General features: G+C 51.5%; 1 protein-coding gene across 1 annotated transcript in view; it reads left to right on the plus strand.

Annotated features, from left to right (window-relative positions):
• The window catches only part of LOC119957008, a 142,719-nt gene that overhangs the window by 51,541 nt on the left and 69,748 nt on the right, over nucleotides 1–21,430 (plus strand). The window contains 1 exon segment of the mRNA XM_038784591.1: nucleotides 17,840–17,980. Within this exon segment, the coding sequence (XP_038640519.1) occupies nucleotides 17,840–17,980 (141 nt within the window).

Consider the following 21,430-nt stretch of genomic DNA (forward strand, 5'->3'; position numbering starts at 1 on the left):
GGACACAGCGCTCCCCACTAGTCACTGCCTGCCATCTTCTCTGGGGACACTATTCCTGATTTCCGGTGTCGATTGAAAGTAGGAACATAGAAAATAGGAGCAGGAGGAGGCCATTCGGCCCGCTCTGCCATTCATTATGATCGTCGCTGATCATCCAACTCAGTAACGTGTTCCCACTTCTCTTCCCCCCCTTCCTCCTTTGATAACTTTAGCCTCAAGGGCTATATCTAACTGCCTTTTGAAAACAATGTTTTGGCCTCAACCACTTTCTATGGTAAATGAATTCCACAGGTCAACCACTTTTTGGGCGAAGAAATTTCTCCTCATCTCAGTCCTAAATGATTTATCCCATATCCTCAGACTGTGATCCCTGGTTCTGGACTCCCCCAGCCATTGGAAGCGTCCTTCCTGAATCTACCCTGTCTAGTCCTGTTAGACCTTTAGAGGTTTCTATAAGATTCCCCCCCCCCCCCCTCCCCCCCAACTCATTCTTCTGAACCCCAGCGAATACGATGCTAGCCAACTCAATCTCTCTTCGTACATCAGTCCCACCATCTTGGGAATCAGTCTGGTAAACCTTCGCTGCACTCCCTCTAGAGCAAGAACATCCTTCCTCAGATAAGGAGCCCAAAACTGCACACAATATTCCAGGTGTGGCCTCACTAAGACCCTGTATAACTGCAGCAAGACATCCCTGCTCCTGTACTCGAATCCTCTCGCTATGAAAGCTAACATACCATTTGCCTTATTTACCGCCTGCTGCACCTGCATGCTTACTTTCAGCGACTGGTGTACGAGGACACCCAGGTCTTGTTGCACATCCCCCCCTCTCGATCTATAGCCATTCAGATAATCTGCCTTCCTGTTTTTGCTACCAAGAGGATAACCCCACATTTATCCACATTATGCTGCATCTGCCATGTATTTGCCCCCTCGCTCAACTTGTCCAAATCACACTGAAGCATCTCCGCATCCTCCTCACAGCTCACCCTCCCACCCAGCTTTGTGTCATCTGCAAATTTGGAGATATTACATTTAGCTCCTTCATCTAAATCATTAATATATATTGTGAATAGCTGGGGTCCCAGCACCGATCCCTGCGGTACCCCACTAGTCACTGCCTGCCATTCGGAAAAAGACCCATTCATTCCTACTCTTTGTTCATTGTCTTTAGCATCCTGAGGCGATCTGTTATGGTAGATACCAGGGAAGATGTTGCCACTTGTGGGAGAGACTAGAACCAGGAGAGGCAGTTTAGGAATTGTTTATGACAGAGCTGAGGAGGATTCCATTCTCTCTGAGGGTCGTTAGTTTGTGGAGGCTGGGTCAGAGTTAGACAGATTTTTGATGGACAAAGGAGTTGAGGGATATGAGAGGGGGGGGGGGGAGGGGCAGACAGGAAAGTGGAGTTGAGACCACAGTCAGATGAGCCACAACCTTATCAAATGGTGGAGCAGGCTTGAAGGGCCAAGTGGCCTACTTCTGCTCCTAATTCGTATGATCCTAGGTGGAGAGTATTGGCAGACGGTCCTGAGGCTACCCATTCCCACTCCGTGATTGTGACTGGCCGCTCCTCTCCTTTGACAGAAACGAAAGAGGCACTGAAATGGGGTCTGTTGTGTTGTGGATGCGCCTGCGGTAACCCGTGGCTTGTCCTGCTTGCGGCTGACTAGTGGCTTGGCGGAAAGTCAGCCTCGGGGTTTCCAGTCCAGGCCCTTTTGATGAACGAACGGGCATTCAAAGCAAAATGAGCGCCGAACCTACATTTTAAAGCACTTGAAACGTTAACAGAATAGAATAGCACAAGGCGCTTCACAGGAGAGCTATCCAGCAAAATCAGACACCGAGCTACATAACGCAGTTGATTGATTATAGGCCGATAACCCGGGTGTTGGGTTTGAAGGAGCAACTAAAAGGAGGAGATAAAGGTGGGGAGTCGACGAGGGTGAGGGAGAGAATTTCAGAACTTGGGGGCCGAGCAGCGGAAAGCAGGGCCACCTGTCGTGGAGTGATTGAAATCGGGAATGTTTGGGGCGGCGCGGTGGACCAGCGGTTAGCACTGTTGCCTGACAGCACCGAGGACCCCGGTTCGATCCCGACCCCGGGTCACTGTGCGTGCGGAGTTTGCGCATTCTCCCCGTGTTTGCGTGGGTTTCCCCCCCCCCCCACAACCCAAAAAGATGTGCAGGGTAGGTGGATTGACCACGCTATATTGCCCCTTAATTGGAAAAAAATAAATAATTGGGTACTCTAAATTTATTAAAGAAAAAGAACTCGGAGGGTTTTGAAAACATGGGCAAGAATTTTACACTGAAGCGTTTGCTTGATACCCAAGGCCCAGATTGACGGCTGGACTTTGGAGACCACAGGAACGCAGATGAGGGACTACTTCAATCGAAGTATCTTTTGAGATTCTGTTCCCCACAGGGCCGTGGAAGCTCCCTGTAGAATATGGCTGGGCCAGACGGACGGACGGACGTTTTGGTGTCTCAGGGAATCGGGACCCAAGATCAGCCACGATCGTATTGGGATGGCGGAGCAGGCTTGACGAGCCTCGACAGTCCACCCCGCCCCCCTTTCTTGAGCTCTGGCGGGGACTTTTTGAGGAAAGATGTGGTGGTATTGGAGACAGTTCAGAGGAGGTTCACTAGGTTGATTCCAGAGATGAGGGGTTTGTTGCACGAGGAGAGATTGAACAGTTTAGATCTATACTCTCTAGAGCTTAGAAGAATGAGGGGAGACCGAATTGAGGTATACACAGAGATCATAGAATTTACAGTGCAGAAGGAGGCCATTCGGCCCATCGAGACTGCACCGGCTCTTGGAAAGAGCACCCTATCCAAGCCCACACCTCTACCCTATCCCCATAACCCAGTAACACTACTCAACACTAAGGGCAATTTGGCATGGCCAATCCACCTAACCTGCACATCTTTGGACTGTGGGAGGAAACCGGAGCACCCGGAGGAAACCCACGCACACACGGGGAGAATGTGCAGACTCCGCACAGACAGTGACCCAAGCCAGGAATCGAACTTGCGACCCTGGAGCTGTGAAGCAATTGTGCTAACCACTACCTGTGCTGCCCAATAATAACCTATTATTGTCACAAGTTTGAAGTTACTGTGAAAAGCCCCTAGTCGCCACATTCCAGCCTGTTCGGGGAGGCTGGTACGGGAATTGAACCCGCGCTGCTGGTCTTGTTCTGCATTACAAACTATCTGTCAAGCCCACTGAGCTAAACCAGCCCACTACAAGATGATAAAAGGTATGGATAAAGTAGACGTGGAGCGGATGCTTCCCCTTGGGGGGCATTCTAGAACGAGAGGTCATATACTTAGAATAAGGGTAGCAAATTTAAAACAGAGTTCAGGAGAAACTACGTCTCCCAAAGGGATGTGACTCTGGAATTTGCTCCCCCAGAGTGCGGTGGATGCTGGGACAGTGAGTAATTTAAGGAGGAGTTAGAAAGATTTTAATTGGTAATGGGTTGAAGGGTTGTGGAGAAGGGGCAGGATGGTGGAGTTAAGGCCAAGATGACATCAGCCATGATCGAATGGCTGAGGGCAGCACGATGGCGCAGTGAATAGCCCTACAGCCTCACAGAGCCGAGGCCCCAGGTTCGATCCCGGCTCTGGGTCACCGTTTGTGTGGAGTTTGCACATTCTCCCCTTGTTTGCGTGAGTTTCGCCCCCCCACAACCCAAAGATGTGCAGGGTAGGTGGATTGACCATGCTAAATTGCCCCTTAATTGCAAAAAATGAATTGGGTACTCTAAATGTATTCAAAAAAAAAATCATCGAATGGCGGAGCAGGCCCGATGGGCCAAATGGCCTAATTCTGCTCCTACATCTTATGAACTTATTGTGGATGCTCCTTTGTTGAATATATTTAAAGCTGGGATAGACAGGGATTTGGTGTCTGAGGAAATTAAGGGATAAAGGGAGTGGACGAGGAAATGGAGTTAAAGATCAAGATCAGCCAAGATTGTATTGAATAGTAGACTCGATGGGCCGAGTGGTCTATTCTTGCTCCTATTTCTTCTGTTTCACTGTAAATGTAGAAAAACCAAGAGATCAAACAAAGAAGCTTTATCGATGTATTCTGTTGTAGAGGAATGCATTATGGGCCACCAAGGTTGGCGATGTTTCCTCCATTAGGCGGCCAATCATGCGTCAAATTCATGGAAGATTAAAACGGATGTAATAGTAGTTTTACAGTAATCCTCTCTCCCCTCCTCATGGCAAAGGTGGAAGGATTGGTTTGTTCTCCAGAGCCGAAGACGAATCACTTGCGATGCTGACCCTGAACGTAAAATTGACGCGTGAAACACAGTTGTTTACCCTCTTTGCAGGGCTGTCTGCTCCCATGGAGCCTTCTCACCAGTCCGATCATTGCTGAAATTGGTCTGACAAATTCTCTTGCGTGATGTCTCCTGTGAAGACATCCCAGAGCACAGGGCACCGAAACACCCGCATAATAGCCCTTTGGTTGCCAAACACCCGACGGATTTGAAAACAGTGTTTGCCCACATGATTGTAGCTGTCAGACACACGTGCACTATGAAGAGACCCGTAGGATGCCTGGAGTTGAAGAGATTGCCTCGCTCCATGGATAAAGTTGTAATGTTGAGCACTGTGTACCAGGCCGCTGTTCAAGGAGCAATTAACTCTCCCGTCTTAAGGTCCTCATATTGTATCCACCTTAGGAGGCATACAAATCCGTCGGTCTGCTTACACGCATGCTCCCTGTCCTGTTGGAATAACTAGCGGTAACCAGCGTTGGGTGTGTGACATCCCCCCCCCCCCCCCCCCCCCCCCCCCCGTTACAGGGGTGGCCTGCCCACCGTAGATTTTTATATTGTTATAAATGTAGAGTATCCAATTTTTTTTTCCAATTAAGGGGTAATTTAGCACATCATTTTGGGTTGTGAGACCCACGCAGACACGGGGAGAACGTGCAAACCCCACACGGACAGTGACCCGGGGCCGGGATCAAACCCGGGTCCTCGGTGCCGTGAGGCAGCAGTGCTAACCGCTGCGCCACCGTGCCACCCCACTCACCAGCACCTTGCGGCAAAGTTCCCATCCCAAGAATGAACGTTAGGGGGAAAAAAAGCAAAATGTCTGGATTAAATCTTTCCTAATCTTGAGGATTCCAACCAGTTCACATTGAAGTCTTCGCCTTATTAAATCAAAGTTTTTTTTAAAAACCTGCACCAGTTTCCTTGTATAACGCTTTAAATAAATCCTTAAACATTCTTCCACAGCAGTGGTGTCAGATTCCCAGAGCCTTCCATTGGAATTTTTAGATTCACACATGTTTTCCGTCAATTTCTATTTGCAGAATGGAATCCCTACAGTGCTGGGTCAGTGGCGCTGGGAGGCAGCAGTGCTAACCGCCATGCCACCCTACGACATGATCTAAATTGTGCTGAAACTGATCATTGCATTAGTTGTGTGGGATACGGCCATGATGAATGTGGTTCATGGGTCATCTTGACACTAGGGCAGCAGGGTAGCATGGTGGTTAGCATAAATGCTTCACAGCTCCAGGGTCCCAGGTTCGATTCCCGGCTGGGTCACTGTCTGTGCGGAGTCTGCACGTCCTCCCCGTGTGTGCGTGGGTTTCCTCCGGGTGCTCCGGTTTCCTCCCACAGTCCAAAGATGTGCGGGTTAGGTGGATTGGCCATGCTAAATTGCCCGTAGTGTCCTAAAAAAAAGTAAGGTTAAGGGGGTGGGTTGTTGGGTCACGGGTATAGGGTGGATACGTGGGTTTGAGTAGGGTGATCATTGCTCGGCACAACATCGAGGGCCGAAGGGCCTGTTCTGTGCTGTACTGTTCTATGTTCTATGTTCCCCAACCAGGCAATGCCTTGAGAAAGGGCCCCTTCGATGGTTCACTTCAGTCTCGTAGAGGTCTACTGGTTTGCCTTGCCTGCTCAACACAGTATTGAGACAGAGCTAACAAACAAGCTGTAAATTTCCTCACGAGAACAGAGGGTTTGATTTGATTTTTCATTTGATTTGATTTATTATTGTCACTTATTAGTATACAGTGAAAAGTATTGTTTCTTGCATGCTGTTCAGAAAATGCATACCGTACATAGGGAAGGAAGGAGAGACTGCAGAATATAATGTTACAGTTATAGCAAGGTGTAGAGAAAAGATCAACTTACTACGAGGTAGGTCCATTCAAAAGTCTAATGGCTGTAAGGAAGAAGCTGTTCTCGAATCGGTTGGTACGTGACCTCAAAATTTGGTATCTTTTTCCTGACGGAAGAAGGTGGAAGAGAGTATGTCCGGGGTGCACCGGGTCCTTAATTATGCTGGCTGCCTTCCCGAGGCAGCGGGAATTATAGATAGAGTCAATGGATGGGAGGCCGGTTTGCGTGATGGACTGAGCTACATTCGCGACCTTTTGTAGTTTCCTGCGGTCTTGGGCAGAGCAGGCTCCATACCAAGCTGTGATACAACCAGAAAGAATGCTTTCTATGGTGCATTTGTCGAAGTTGGTGAGAGTCGTAGCTGACATGCCAAATTTCCTTAGTCTTCTGAGAAAGTCGTTGGTGGGCTTTCTTAACTATAGTGTCGGCATGGGGGGACCAGGACAGGTTATGGAAAAACTCAGTAGGTCTGGCAACATCTAGAAGGAGGGAAAACAGAGTTAGTCTTTTGAGTCCTTTGGCTCTTCGTCAGAACTGAAGGGAGGGGGAATGTGTTAGAGCTGTGAGAGATTGCAACAAAAAGTCACACCAGGCCATCTGTCTTTTGTTCTAAATTGCAGGTAATCCAGTGACCCAGAGCAAGATCTGGGGACCTGGGTTCAATCCCCACCATGGCAGATGGTGAAATTTGAAATCAATAAAAATCTGGAATTATAAGTCTAATGATGACCATGAAACCATTGTTGATTGTCGTACAAACCCATCTTGGGTCACTAATGTCCTGTCGGGATAGAAATCTGCTATCCTTACCTGGTCCGGCCTACATACAGCCATCGGGCTGGTTTAGCTCACCGGGCTAAATCGCTGGCTTTTAAAGCAGGCCAGCAGCACGGTTCGATTCCCGTACCAGCCTCCCCGGACAGGCGCCGGAATGTGGCGACTAGGGGCTTTTCACAGTAACTTAATTGAAGCCTACTCGTGACAATAAGTGATTTTAATTTTTTTTTCATGCGACTCCAGATCCACAACAATATGGTTGACTCTCAGATACCCTCTGAAATGGAGGGCAGTTTAGCTACGGGCAATAAATGCTGGCCCTTCAAGCGGCCCTCACATCCTGTAAAATGAGTTTTTTTAAAAAAAAAAGCAACTTAAAGCGTTTTCTGTGGGTAGTCTGGCTCGAATGGGCAACCCAAATTTGTAAATAATCTTGTCAATGGGAGGGAAGTTGGTGGGGGGGGGGGACCGCTATGGGGGGAGTTCTGTCTTCGGGAGCTGCACTTTGCCGATCGAGGAACGATCGGGAACATTCTGCCCACCCCTCTTCTTCCTTATCGCCTGCACCCTTCTCGCGTCCCGAGGATGAATGTTAGAAAACAAAATAAATAAGCAAATTGCCTGGATTAAATCAAAGCTTAAAAAAGAAACCCTGCACCATTTTCCTTGCTTAACGCTTTAAATAAATCCTTTAATAACCATTCCCCCACGGCAGTGATGTCAGATTTCCCGGACATTCCGGAGCCTTTCATTAGAATTTTTACATTCCGTCAGCTTATCCGCTAGGAATGGCCGTTGTCCTTGTAAATGCGTGCTGTATTTATACTCCCTCTATTGCCTGGACATTGCTGTGAACCAGACTGGAGAAATAACATTGAGACTGGTTTAGCACACTGGGCTAAATGGCTGGCTTTTAAAGCAGACCAAGGCAGGCCAGCAGCACGGTTCAATTCCCGTACCCGCCTCCCCGAACAGACGCCGGAATGTGGCGACTAGGGGCTTTCACAGTAACTGGATTTGAAGCCTACTTGTGACAATAAGCGATTTACATTTTTGTTTACAAAAGTGTGATTTTTAAAAATATATATCCGGAGAGGTTTAGTGTTGCCCCTTGTGGAGATAATAGATCAGGTTCGCCATAATCTAACTGATTGGCGGAACTGGCTGGAGGGGCTGAATGGCCAGCTCTCGTTCCCAGTTGTCGTATCATAGAATCCTTTCAGTGCAGAAGGAGGCCATTAGGCCCTTCGTGTCTGCACCCACCCTCTGAAAGAGCACCCTACCTAGACCCACTGCCCCTGCTCTATCCCCATAACCCAACCTAGCCTACGTATCTTTGGACACTAAGGGGCAATTTTAGCACGGCCAATCCACCGAACCTGCCAATTCTTTGGAGTCTGCATGTTCTCCCTGTGTCTCCGTGGGTTTCCTCCGGGTGCTCCGGTTTCCTCTCACAGTCTAAAGATGTGCAGGTTAGGTGGATTGGCAGTGCTGAATTGTCCCTTAGTGTCCAAAAGGTGAGGTGAGGTTGGGAGGGGTCGTGGGTTGGGTGCGCTTTCAGAGGATCAGTGCAGACACGATGGGCCGAATGATCTCCTTCTGCACTGTAGGGATTCTATGATCCCGGAACCGAATGAAATAACGAGCAGATAATTTGTGATTTTGTTCCGTTCCTTCGCGCAGAATTTATTTTACTTCCGGGAAATGTTGGAAGGATTAGCGGGCTGATTATCAACCTGTTTGAATGCCGGGTCTCGAACCCGTGCCCAGTGTGTCCTGGAGTAGGGATTGATCCCAGAGCTTCTGGTTCAGAGGCAGGAACGTTCCCCACTGAGCCACAAGACCGTTGGTTTGTGATGTTGATTGAGGGGCAAGTATTGGCCAGAGTTACGTGTGACGGGACTGTTGTAAATCATGCACAGAGAGAGAGAGGCACACGCAAAACGGTTTCCCCAGGAATGCTGCAGCGAAAATAGTTTGGAGGAAAAGTACTGTCGGGCCACAGACAGGAGAACCCAAATATCCGAAATCACAAGTGACAAATTCATTCTTGATTAAGGCTCATTTACTGTAAATTGGAATGCTACATGTAAAAGTTACAGTTATTGGCACCCATCCCGACATTAATTAACTTGGAACTTGGAGGTTTTTTCGGCAACCTATAAATAAACATAGAAAATAGGTGCAGGAGGAGGCCATTCGGCCCCTCGAGCCCCCTCCGCCATTCAATATGATCATGGCGGATCATCCAACTCAGTAACCTGATCCCGTCTTCCTCCTGCATTTCCTTTGATCCCCCTTCGCCCCAAGTGCTGCATCTAATTCTTGAGAACACACACAACAGAATCCAGTCGGCGGGATCCTTTGGTCTGCTGGCAGCGCGCCCACGCCTGCGGGTATCCTGACGGCGTGGGGTGGCCACAACGGGAAACTCCCGTGGCTGGCTGCGGGGACGGGGGGCGCACCGCGCAGGGAACCGCGGCTGGAGGTACGGAGAATTCCGCCCACAATGTTTCGGCCTCAACTACTTCCTGTGGTAGCAAATTCCACAGGTCGGCCATTCTCCGGATGACGAGATTGCTCCTCGTCTCTGTCTTAAATGGTCTACCCCATATCCTCAGTCTGTGATCCCTGGTTCTGGACACACCTCACCATCAGAAACATCCTTCCTTCATCTCCACGGTAGCACAGCTCCAGGGTCTCGGGTTCGATTTCCGGCTTGGGTCACTGTCTACGCGGAGTCTGCACGTTCTCCCCGTGTCTGCGTGGGTTTCCTCCGGGTGCTCCGGTTTCCTCCCACAGTCCAAAGATGTGCAGGTTAGGTGGATTGGCCGTGCTAAAATTGCCTCCTTCTGCACTGTAAATTCTATGATCTCCCCTGTCTATTCCTGTTGGAATTTAATAGGTTTCTATGAGATTCCCCTCCTCATTCTTCTGAACTCCAGCGAATACAAACCTGACTCAATCTCTCCTCGTACGTCGGTCCTGCCATCGCCTGCCATCATCAGGAGGATGACCCACTATTTAACGTGCTCACAAAACATTAATTGTTTTTACACAGCAGAAGCCCTATTTTTCAAACATTAACATTTGGGAACCCCATCAATTGCCTCTTGTTGAAGGACCTTACAGTGCCCAAATCGGCTGTTACATTCCCTATGTTACAGAACCCTTTCAAGTTGCCTAGAGACATCCGGCGCTCGCGAAGGGATGTGGCACCAATGCAAGTCTTTCCTTCAACGGAGGCCAGGGTTGCCAACCCTCCAGGATTGGCCTGGTGTCTCCAGAAATTGAGGATCGATACGACAGCCAAGCATCGCCCAATTGAGTAATGGGTCTTTTAAATTTCCAGTTGGCATGGGAAGGCCGTGCGTCACTTGGATGGACATGTTGGCTGACTAATGGCTGGCCGGTGGGTTGGGTCATGTGATGAAACCTCCAGTAATATGTTTAATCATAGTTGGCAACCCTAGCATTGATAACCTATCACTTCATGACCGCCAGACCTCTCAAAGCAACCTGACAGCTAGTTTGTTTTGAAATTGCCGTTGAAGCTTCCGAAGAAGCCACATTGGGCCGGACGCATTAACTCCGGTTTTTTCTCTCCACAGATGCGACTGATTTTTTTTCTCTCTGTTCTTTCATGAGGTGTGGGCCAGCATTTATTTATTGCCCATTCCTCATGACCCTTGAACTGAGTGTCTTTCAGAGGGGCGTTTAAGAGTCACACGTAGGCCAGACCAGGTATGGGCAGCAGATTCCCTTCCCTAGAGGACATTAGTAAACCAGCGTTGAGGGGCAAAATTGGGATCGATGTCAGGCACTGACCCGATAGCGATGCTCCCACCCCCACTGGCGGCGGAGGGAACGAGGTCCATGACCGCATGCCGGCAGGGGGGTTGTCAATGAATGCAAATGGTTCTTAATAATCCATCTAGCGGGCCCGGCGCCCTATGCTCCGCCCTCCTGTGATTCTCCAGTCCCCGAGGCTGGGGATCACGTGCACGGATTGCTCGCGGTCTCTACCAGCGTGGCCCTGGTGTGGTGGACCTCTCAGTGAGGCAAGTGGGTAAACACCTTGGGGGGTGGGGGGGCAGGGGGTTACCCCCCCTTGGCCCACCGCGAGCTCCACCACGGGCTCCCCTCTCCCCACAATGCTCCCCCCCCCTGTCCCCAGAGACCCCTCTAATAGGGAGGCCCACCACATGTTCCCCAGTAATAGGGAGAACCCCCTCCCACCCACAGGGATTCCTATAAAAGGGAGACCCTCGCTCATAGGGCTCCCTGTAATAGGGAGATCCCCCCCATAGGGACGCCCTAAAGACCCCCCCCCATAGAAAAGAGACCCCTGACTGGATGCTGGCGATGAGCAGCTGTGAACTCAAGCATGTGATTGCACTGCACTTACCTCTCTTTGTTCTCCTTCGAGGAATGGACACATGGAGTTTCAAGGTTTAAGTGTTGCGACTGCAATTCCTCTCCCCTGTCTGGACTGCTCTCTAGTTTCCTGACAGGGGTCCAGTTTTTGATGGTGGGAGAGAGCGGGGGGGGGGGGGGGGGGGTCCCTTTAGGCAGGGAGTCCCTGTGGGGGTTCTTCCAATACAGGAGTGCCGAGGGGGGGGGGTTGGGTCACCCTGTACTTGGGTGGTGGGGGCTGTGCATCCAGGGGTGGGGTGGGGGGCTGCTGTGCGGTACACTGGAGGGCGGGCGGCGTTCGGGCTGATTTGCGGTGCGGAGGGGGGAGGGGTGGGTTGGCCGACCAGGGGACCTCTCGATCGGGCCACCCCGCTGAAAGGTGCAGCCCGTTAGCGGCATTCCCTCGCAGTACTTTGCTTTTATCTCGATTATTAGTTCAGTGACCACACCTACCACACCATCACCTCCCCATTCCACCACACCATCACCTCCCCATTCCGCTACACCATAACCTCCCCATTCCACTACACCATCACCTCCCCATTCCACTACACTATCACCTCCCCATTCCACTACACCATCACCTCCCCATTCCACTACACCATCACCTCCCCATTCCGCTACACCATAACCTCCCCATTCCACTACACCATCACCTCCCCATTCCGCTACACCATCACCTCCCCATTCCGCTACACCATCACCTTCCCATTCCGCTACACCATCACCTCCCCATTCCGCTACACCATCACCTCCCCATTCCGCTACACCATCACCTCCCCATTCCGCTACACCATCACCTCCTCATTCCACTACACCATCACCTCCCCATTCCACCACACCATCACCTCCCCATTCCGCTACACCATAACCTCCCCATTCCACTACACCATCACCTCCCCATTCCGCTACACCATCACCTCCCCATTCCACCACACCATCACCTCCCCATTCCGCTACACCATCACCTCCCCATTCCGCTACACCATCACATCCTCAGCACCTTCCCCGGCAGCTGCAGTATTTGCTTTTAACCAAGCGACTTTTACATTTTTGAAATTATAACATTTTTGAAAATGCTGGATAAACTCAGCTGGTCTGTGGCAGCGTCTGTGAAGAGAGAAGTAGAGTTTAATGTTTTGAGTCCTTATGACCCGCCTCCAGTTCTATAGATGCTGGGAGGTTGTTTCCCTCTTGTGGGAGAGTTTAAATCCAGAGGGTATAATCTCAGAGTGAGGAGCCACCCATTTAAGACAAACATGAGGAGGAGTTTATTCTCTAAGAGGGTAGTGAATCTGTGGAATGCTTTACCTCAGAGAGCTGCAGATCTTGGTCATTAGGTGTGTTCAAGGCTGAGATGGATTTTTAATTAGTCAGGGGATCAAGGATTATGGTGGGAAAGTGGAGTTGAAGATTATCATATCAGATCAGTCATTTAATTGAATCATAGAATCCCTACAGTGCAGAATAAGGCCATTTGGTCCATCGAGTCTGTACAAACCCTCCTAAAGATCACTCTACCTAGTGTTATGGGCAGGTTTTAGAGAAGCCCAAAGTGTATCACGGAGTTCACCTGACCCACAACTTTTACTAGATTGTGGGGAGCACACGGCCCACTCTACAGGTGTGGTACAGCAGAAATGGAAAAGTATTTTTTAAAGCAAAACAATATTTATTCTATGAACTCAAGTTAACCTTTTTAAAACATACAGTGAACATCTTAGCAACCATTAATTCAAATACAACCCCCAAGGACTACAACACTAAGTAAACCTTTAAGCTTTCCTTTTTAACATCCATACGACTTAAAAACAAAATTTTATCAGAAGCACATCAGGTTAAAGTCACTACTGAAAACATTTATAATTCTGAATTCACCAAATGGTCAAGAGATAGTCTTTTGATGGCAGAGAGAACATCAGTACACCTGCTCCGTCTGGCTTCAGCTCCAACACTGAAAACAAAACTAAAATACGCCCTGCAGCCTGCTCAAAAATGAAAGTAAAAAGCTGACAGACAGCCCAACACTACCCACACTCTGACATCCCTGATAATACTCATTTCTTAAAGGTACTCACTACAGATATTTATATACACACCCATTTATAAACACCTATTTCTTAAAGGTACTCTCACATGACACTAGGTCCACACCCCTGTCCATCCAACCCTGTCCCCATAACCCCACTTAATCTGCACATCCCTGGACACTAAGGGGCAATTTCGCGTGGCCAATCTACCTATCCTGCACATCTTTTTGGACTGTAGGAGAAAACTGAAGGACCAGGAGGGAACCCAGAAAGAAATGGGGAGAACATACAAACTTCTCACAGTCACCCAAGTCTGGAATTGAACCCAGGTCCTTGACGCTGTAAGGCAGCAATGCTAAACACTGTGCCACCATAACGCCCATCAAATGAGGGAGCAGACTCGATGGACCAAATGGCCTACTTCTGCTCCCATGTCTTATGGCTGTGACACTATTTCTCTCCCACGGATCCATAGAATCCCTACAGTGCAGTGGAGGTCATTCGGCCCATTCAGTCTGTACCGACCTTGCGAAAGAGCACCCTATCTCGGCCCACTCCCCCATCCTATCCCTGTAACCCCACCTAACCTGCACATCCTTGGTTATTCATGAAGGCCCCGCCTTCTCAACCTAGCCTGAGGTATGGTGACACTCAGATTAAATCACCACCAGTCAGCTCTCCCCCCTCAAAGGGGAAAGCAGCCTGAGGTCATCTGGGACTATGGTGACTTTACCTTTACATCCCTGGACACCAAGGGATATTTTAGCATGGCCACTCCACCTAAACCGCACATCTTTGGACATTAAGGGGCAATTTAGTGTGATCAATCGACTTAATCTGCACATTTTTGGACAGCGGGGGGAAACCGGGGAAACCCATGCTTGGGTGGTGAGCGTGTGGACTCCGCACAGACAGTCACCCGAGGCTAGATTCAATACCCGGGGACCCCTCGGAACTGTCATGTCGCGATGCCCTCGATGCCGCCGGGCCTGCTGTGTTCAGCCGGCACTTCAGGATTTCCGTTTCAGATTTCCAGCATCGGTGGTATTGAGGTTTTTGTGATTTATTTGCGGTGCGATTTCGCCAGGCGGGCTGTGCCGATCCCGAGGTGCGGGAGGTGGAAGAGGTGATGACCAGCTCAGACTAGCTGTGTGGGATGTGGGGAGTGGGTTGTGGTGGTGTGTGGGTATAGTGGTCGTGGTGGGGGATGTGAGGTGAAGGTTGGTGGGAGGGAGGGGGGGATAATGTGAGGTGAAGGTGGGGGGGGGGGGGGGGGATGTGAGGTGAAGGTGGGGGGGATGTGAGGTGAAGGTGGGGGGGATGTGAGGTGAAGGTGGGGGGGATGTGAGGTGAAGGTGGGGGGGGTGAGGTGAAGGTGGGGGGGTGAGGTGAAGGTGGGGGATGTGAGGTGAAGGGGGGATGTGAGGTAAAGGTGGGGGGGGATGTGAGGTGAAGGTGGGGGGGATGTGAGGTGAAGGTGGGGGGGGTGAGGTGAAGGTGGGGGGGTGAGGTGAAGGTGGGGGATGTGAGGTGAAGGGGGGATGTGAGGTAAAGGTGGGGGGGGGATGTGAGGTGAAGGTGGGGGGGATGTGAGGTGAAGGTGGGGGGGGGTGAGGTGAAGGTGGGGGGGTGAGGTGAAGGTGGGGGATGTGAGGTGAAGGGGGGATGTGAGGTAAAGGTGGGGGGGTGTGAGGTGAAGGTGGGGAGGTGTGAGGTGAAGGTGGGGGGGGATGTGAGGTGAAGGTGGGGGGGTGGGAGGTGAAGGTGGGGTGGGTGTGAGGTGAAGGTGGGGAGGATGTGAGGTGAAGGTGGTGGGATGTGAGGTGAAGGTGGGGGGAGGTGAAGGTGGTAGGGGGTGAGGTGAAGGTGGTGGGGGTGAGGTGAAGGTGGGGGTGAGGTGAAGGTGGGGGGGTGAGGTGAAGGTACGGGGGGTGAGGTGAAGGTGGGGGGGTGAGGTGAAGGTGGGGGGGGTGAGGTGAAGGTGGGGGGTGAGGTGAAGGTGGGGGGGTGAGGTGAAGGTGGGGGGGTGAGGTGAAGGTAGGGGGGTGAGGTGAAGGTAGGGGGGTGTGAGGTGAAGGTGGGAGGGGGTGTGAGGTGAAGGTGTGGGGGGTGAGTTGAATGGGGGGGTCTGAGGTGAAGGTGGTAGGGGGTGAAGTTGGGAGGGGGTGAAGGTGTGGGGGGGGTGAGGTGAAGGTGGGGGGGGATGTGAGGTGAAGGTGGTGGGGGGGTGAGGTGAAGGTGGGGGATGTGAGGTGAAGGGGGGATGTGAGGTAAAGGTGGGGGGTGTGAGGTGAAGGTGGGGGGGGTGTGAGGTGAAGGTGGGGGGGGGATGTGAGGTGAAGGTGGGGGGGTGGGAGGTGAAGGTGGGGTGGGTGTGAGGTGAAGGTGGGGAGGATGTGAGGTGAAGGTGGTGGGATGTGAGGTGAAGGTGGGGGGGAGGTGAAGGTGGTAGGGGGTGAGGTGAAGGTGGTGGGGGTGAGGTGAAGGTGGGGGTGAGGTGAAGGTGGGGGGGTGAGGTGAAGGTACGGGGGGTGAGGTGAAGGTGGGGGGGTGAGGTGAAGGTGGGGGGGTGAGGTGAAGGTGGGGGGGTGAGGTGAAGGTGGGGGGGTGAGGTGAAGGTGGGGGGGTGAGGTGAAGGTGGGGGGGTGAGGTGAAGGTAGGGGGGTGAGGTGAAGGTAGTGGGGTGTGAGGTGAAGGTGGGAGGGGGTGTGAGGTGAAGGTGTGGGGGGTGAGTTGAATGGGGGGGTCTGAGGTGAAGGTGGTAGGGGGTGAAGTTGGGAGGGGGTGAAGGTGTGGGGGGGGGTGAGGTGAAGGTGGGGGGGGTGGTGAGGTGAAGGTGGGGGGTGGTGAGGTGAAGGTGGGGGGGGGTGAGGTGAAGGTGGGGGGGTGAGGTGAAGGTGGGGGGGGTGAGGTGAAGGTGGGGGGGGTGAGGTGAAGGTGGGGGGGGTGAGGTGAAGGTGGGGGGGGGGTGAGGTGAAGGTGGGGGGGGGGGGTGAGGTGAAGGTGGGGGGGTGAGGTGAAGGTGGGGGGGGTGTGAGGTGAAGGTGGGGGGGGGTGTGAGGTGAAGGTGGGGGGGGGTGTGAGGTGAAGGTGGGGGGGGTGTGAGGTGAAGGTGGGGGGGGTATGAGGTGAAGGTGGGGGGGGTGTGAGGTGAAGGTGGGGGGGGTGTGAGGTGAAGGTGGGGGGGTGAGGTGAAGGTGGGGGGGTGAGGTGAAGGTGGGGGGGGGTGAGGTGAAGGTGGGGGGGTGAGGTGAAGGTGGGGGGGGGTGAGGTGAAGGTGGGGGGGTGAGGTGAAGGTGGGGGGGATGTGAGGTGAAGGTGCGGGGGGGGGATGTGAGGTGAAGGTGGGGGGGATGTGAGGTGAAGGTGGGGGGGGGATGTGAGGTGAAGGTGGGGGGGGATGTGAGGTGAAGGTGGGGGGGGATGTGAGGTGAAGGTGGAGGGGGGTGTGAGGTGAAGGTGGGAGGGGTGTGAGGTGAAGGTGGGGAGGGGTGTGAGGTGAAGGTGGGGGGAGGTGAAGGTGGGGGGGGGTGTGAGGTGAAGGTGGGGGGGGTGTGAGGTGAAGGTGGGGGGGGTGTGAGGTGAAGGTGGGGGGGGGTGTGAGGTGAAGGTGGGGGGGGGTGTGAGGTGAAGGTGGGGGGGTGTGAGGTGAAGGTGGGGGGGGTGTGAGGTGAAGGTGGGCGGGGTGTGTGAGGTGAAGGTGGGGGGGGGGTGTGAGGTGAAGGTGGGGGGTGTGAGGTGAAGGTGGGGGGGGTGTGAGGTGAAGGTGGGGGGGGGTGTGAGGTGAAGGTGGGGGGGGGTGAGGTGAAGGTGGGGGGGGGGGTGAGGTGAAGGTGGGGGGGGGGGGGTGAGGTGAAGGTGGGGGGGGTGTGTGAGGTGAAGGTGGGGGGGGGTGTGTGAGGTGAAGGTGGGGGGGGTGTGTGAGGTGAAGGTGGGGGGGGTGTGAGGTGAAGGTGGGGGGGGGTGTGAGGTGAAGCTGGGGGGGTGTGAGGTGAAGGTGGGGGGGGGTGTGAGGTGAAGGTGGGGGGGGGGTGTGAGGTGAAGGTGGGGGGGGGGTGTGAGGTGAAGGTGGGGGGGGTGTGAGGTGAAGGTGGGGGGGGTGTGAGGTGAAGGTGGGGGGGGGTGAGGTGAAGGTGGGGCGGGGGTGTGAGGTGAAGGTGGGGGGGGTGTGAGGTGAAGGTGGGGGGGGTGTGAGGTGAAGGTGGGGGGGGGTGTGAGGTGAAGGTGGGGGGGTGAGGTGAAGGTGGGGGGGTGTCAGATTGGGGGGGGGGGGTGTCAGATTGGGGGGGGGGGGGTGCTGAGGTGGACCTGGCCCATCGATGACGTCGGTGTTCGGCTGGCCGCGCCTGGCCGCCGGTCCTCCGGCGCCGGTCCCGCCCCCTCAGTTCGATGACGCGGCGCTCGCTCCCCCGCCTGGCCGCGCGCGCGCGCTCCGCCTGTCTCTCCTAAGATGGCCGCCGCCGCTGCCTCGTCGTCGTCTCCTCCTGCTCCTCCTCCCCTTCCACCACCGGCAGCAGCAGCCTGGAGAACCTGACAAAGGCCGAGCCCTGCGAAGGCCCGAATATGATCGAGGCGGCCGGCCCAGGGGAGGGTAAGGCACAGTCGGGGGGCGGGTGGCCGGGAGGGTGGCGGTTGGTCACCAAGGGAAATGGAGGAGATGATGGGGGTGGGGAGGATGTTTAGGACAATGTCTAAAACCTCCCCTCAAACATTGGTCACCACTAACAGCCTGGGGGCTCCCAGTGACCCTGATATTACCCCCTCACCCTGTAGCTCTCAGGATTAAACCCCCCCCCCCCCCGAAATCTCCACCACTTTCTATCCCCTACACACACACAAATCCCCAGAGCTATTCCAACCATCCCTTTGTAAAATAGGCTCAGCACCAAACACACAGGCCCGCCTCGCACTTTGCAACCCCCCTTTCTTCCCTTTCCCCACCCTCTCCACTTGGTCCCTTGCCTCCCAAGATTATGCAGCAAGTGCATTGCAAAATTTTTTTTTTTTTTAAACCTCTCCTCCAGATTTTGCAGAAAGTGCAATGTAGTTCTTTTTAAACATGAATAAAATCAAGGTGGCCGGTGGCCTTTTAAAAAAAAAACAGAGAATGCACAATCCTCAGTTTTTCGAAGTTCTGGATTTTGCATTTTGGCATGATTCGGGACTTAAAATGCCCGCGTCCTGCCTACCGGTTGCCCTGGTGTGCCTTGCTTCGAACTGATTTATTTAAAAAATAAATTTAGAGTACCCAATTCTTCCCCCCCCCCCCCCCCCCCCCCTCACCGATTAAGGGGCAATTTAGCATGGCCAGGTGACCCGGGTCTGGGATCAAACCCGGATCCTTGGCGCCTTGACGCGGCACCGCGCTACCCTATCATTCTTTTCCCCTCAAATGGGAAGGTGTGAATGTTTGCTTTTCAAAGCCCCACCGACTTGTGTTTCAGTCGTTTAACATGTAGATAGGTGGTAGCGAGGAATAAAATTTAGCCTTCCACATGCAATGCGTGTCAGTTCTGCAATTATGGGTATGTGATTTTTCTTATTGACTCCCGCCAGGCTTACTTAGTTTAATTGCGACATTCTTTGTGTTAAAATCTTTGGATTTCATTTCAGACTTCTTTTCTCAATGAAAGGTGTTTGCTGTTGGAAGCATTCTTTCTGTTTATCATGTTCTGGAAATCACAGCGTGGGGTCGGGGAAACTACACAGTGAAAACTCGTCTGAATTCGTAGTTATTTGAAGTTTTTACTAGAATGGTCAAACACGAGGAGAGTGTTTTGTGTTCACACTACTGACCTTTGCTTTAATCAGAGGGAAGCCAGATTCACGAAGAAAGAGTTGAACACAGTGGGGTGAATTTGACACAGGGACACGTTTTATTGACTGGCATCTGTTTCCAGGATATCTTGTATTTTGCAAGCATGGAATTAATGCAGGGGAAGGTTGTGAGACCACAAGGCAGGGATTTTGAATTTGTGCACTGGGCAACAGGAAGCAAGTGGAAAAACATGAGGGTGAACAGGATATGATGAAAGTGATGACATTTTGTGCAAGTTGAGTTCGATCATAGGCAGCAGAGAGGAGTGTATCTGAGCAGGTGAATCTTGACCAAAATTAATACTGCTTGTTTGTTTGAACAGATAGCCTCAAATGCACAGAACGCACATGAACAAACCTGAATACAGTGAGCTTCATTGTTTTCCTCCTTTAGATCCACACAGGATTCCATGAAGTTGTTAGAATGCATTGTCTCCTGTTTACCAGTGTGAAGTAGAGTTTTGTTTGCATAACGTATTATTGATATTTTTTAAAAGGGTGTCTTTCAATATGACAATATTGCAAAAGGAAGACTGGTTTACTGATGGTTTGTAGATAAATCATTTTTAGTGGGGTGGGCCGAGAGGGGATGTTGCTTTACGAGATTGGACCTGATTCTGTGATCGTACCGAATTGCCAGTGACTGATACAGTATGTGTCTGGAGTTGCTTTTATACTTTGGCTGTAGTTCAGGGTGAGCAGCTTTCAAGTGGAGTTTGCAAGAGCTGATCATAAGATCAGATCGTAATGTCTGCCTCATTTCTTCAGATGGCAGCCGTTGGTAATGATTCTGCTTTGGCCATTTACGCTCCTCCAGACCTGTCTTTTGTGCTTTACCTGTCTCATTACCATCATTATTTAATCGTTCCTGACTCACACCCTCCACTGACCTTTCCTTTTGCTCTCCTCTCCCCTGCCTACGTCCCTGTTTAATACCTGATCCACTTTTAACTTTTTCCAATTCTGAGGAATGGTGATACACCTGAAATGCTAACACTGTTTCTTTCTTCACAGATGCTGCCAGACTCACTGAGTATTTCCAGCATTTTCTGTTTCTTTCCGGTTTCCAGCATTCGCAGTATTTTTCTTTTTCGAGCTCGTGTTGCCGGTCTTCCCCTTTTCTTCTAATATCCGTGGCCACTGGAAAACCCACATCATCTACTTGTGTTGTTGGAGAAGTTATGGGGTTGTGTAATAGAAATTTTCAAAATTGTGAAATGGACTGCTTCCAGTAGTCTAGAGGACATGAATGCAAGAGACTTGGAACAGGAGAGAAGAGAAACTTCCTCGCACAAAGACTTGAAACTGTGGAATTCACTTGTCGGGTTTGTGGTTGAGCTAGAAACTGTGCAGCACTCATGATTAGATTGGATAGCTGGATAATGGAAAGGAAGAGATAGAGAAACAAGGTGGGCAAATGTGGCTAGAAAGGCTTGCTTGCATGCTGGGAAATGCCAATACCTGGTTGACACAGCTTCTGTGTACCGACAAAGACAGCTGTTGAGTCTCTGATGTCGGACTTGTGTGACAGATATTACACCCCTGCCACTGTTATCATATTATCAATGTTGGCCATAGTTTACCATTAGCAATCAGTGCACTTAAACTCAATTTCAGCTGAGCTATCAAGTACTATTGGGGTAAAGACATTTTGCAAAATATTGCAACTGCATGGCTTTTAAACAAATACCTTCCTGAGAAGAAATATCCGGTACTTTATGTTTAGTAAAGGATATGACAGGAGAATGGGGACTAGAATTTGGGACAGTTTCCCCTTGAAGCTGCGATAGTTTAAATGTATTTTTAAAGCATTATGTAGGAGAGTTGTTCTGAACAGCTAGAAGCAGATGGAGCAGCACAACCACCTATCACAATGGTCAGCGCTGTTTTACTTCCCCATGCCTCTACATCTCAATGATGTTACTTTGTCCCATGAAGGGTTTGCTGCAGGCAGCAATTCTTCATCACTCAAATTACTTTTTGTCAGATGGTGAATTCCCTCATTGAGCACTCCGAGAATAAATTAGTGGAACTGCGTTGGAAGCTTGGACTGGCATGAGTTGGGGCAGGTAAAGTGAACTGGATGCTAATTCCGAAACCCTGAAGCAGGGAAAGGCCACTCAACCCATTCCCTCCAATGCAGAATTATGAAAGATGGCAACTTGTACCCAGTAAAACTGCCTAATCAACTTCATCAGCAAGGTTCTTCCACCGAGTCTGGGAA

Source organism: Scyliorhinus canicula, chromosome 25, assembly GCF_902713615.1.
Source record: "Scyliorhinus canicula chromosome 25, sScyCan1.1, whole genome shotgun sequence".
Taxonomy (NCBI): Eukaryota; Metazoa; Chordata; class Chondrichthyes; order Carcharhiniformes; family Scyliorhinidae; genus Scyliorhinus; species Scyliorhinus canicula.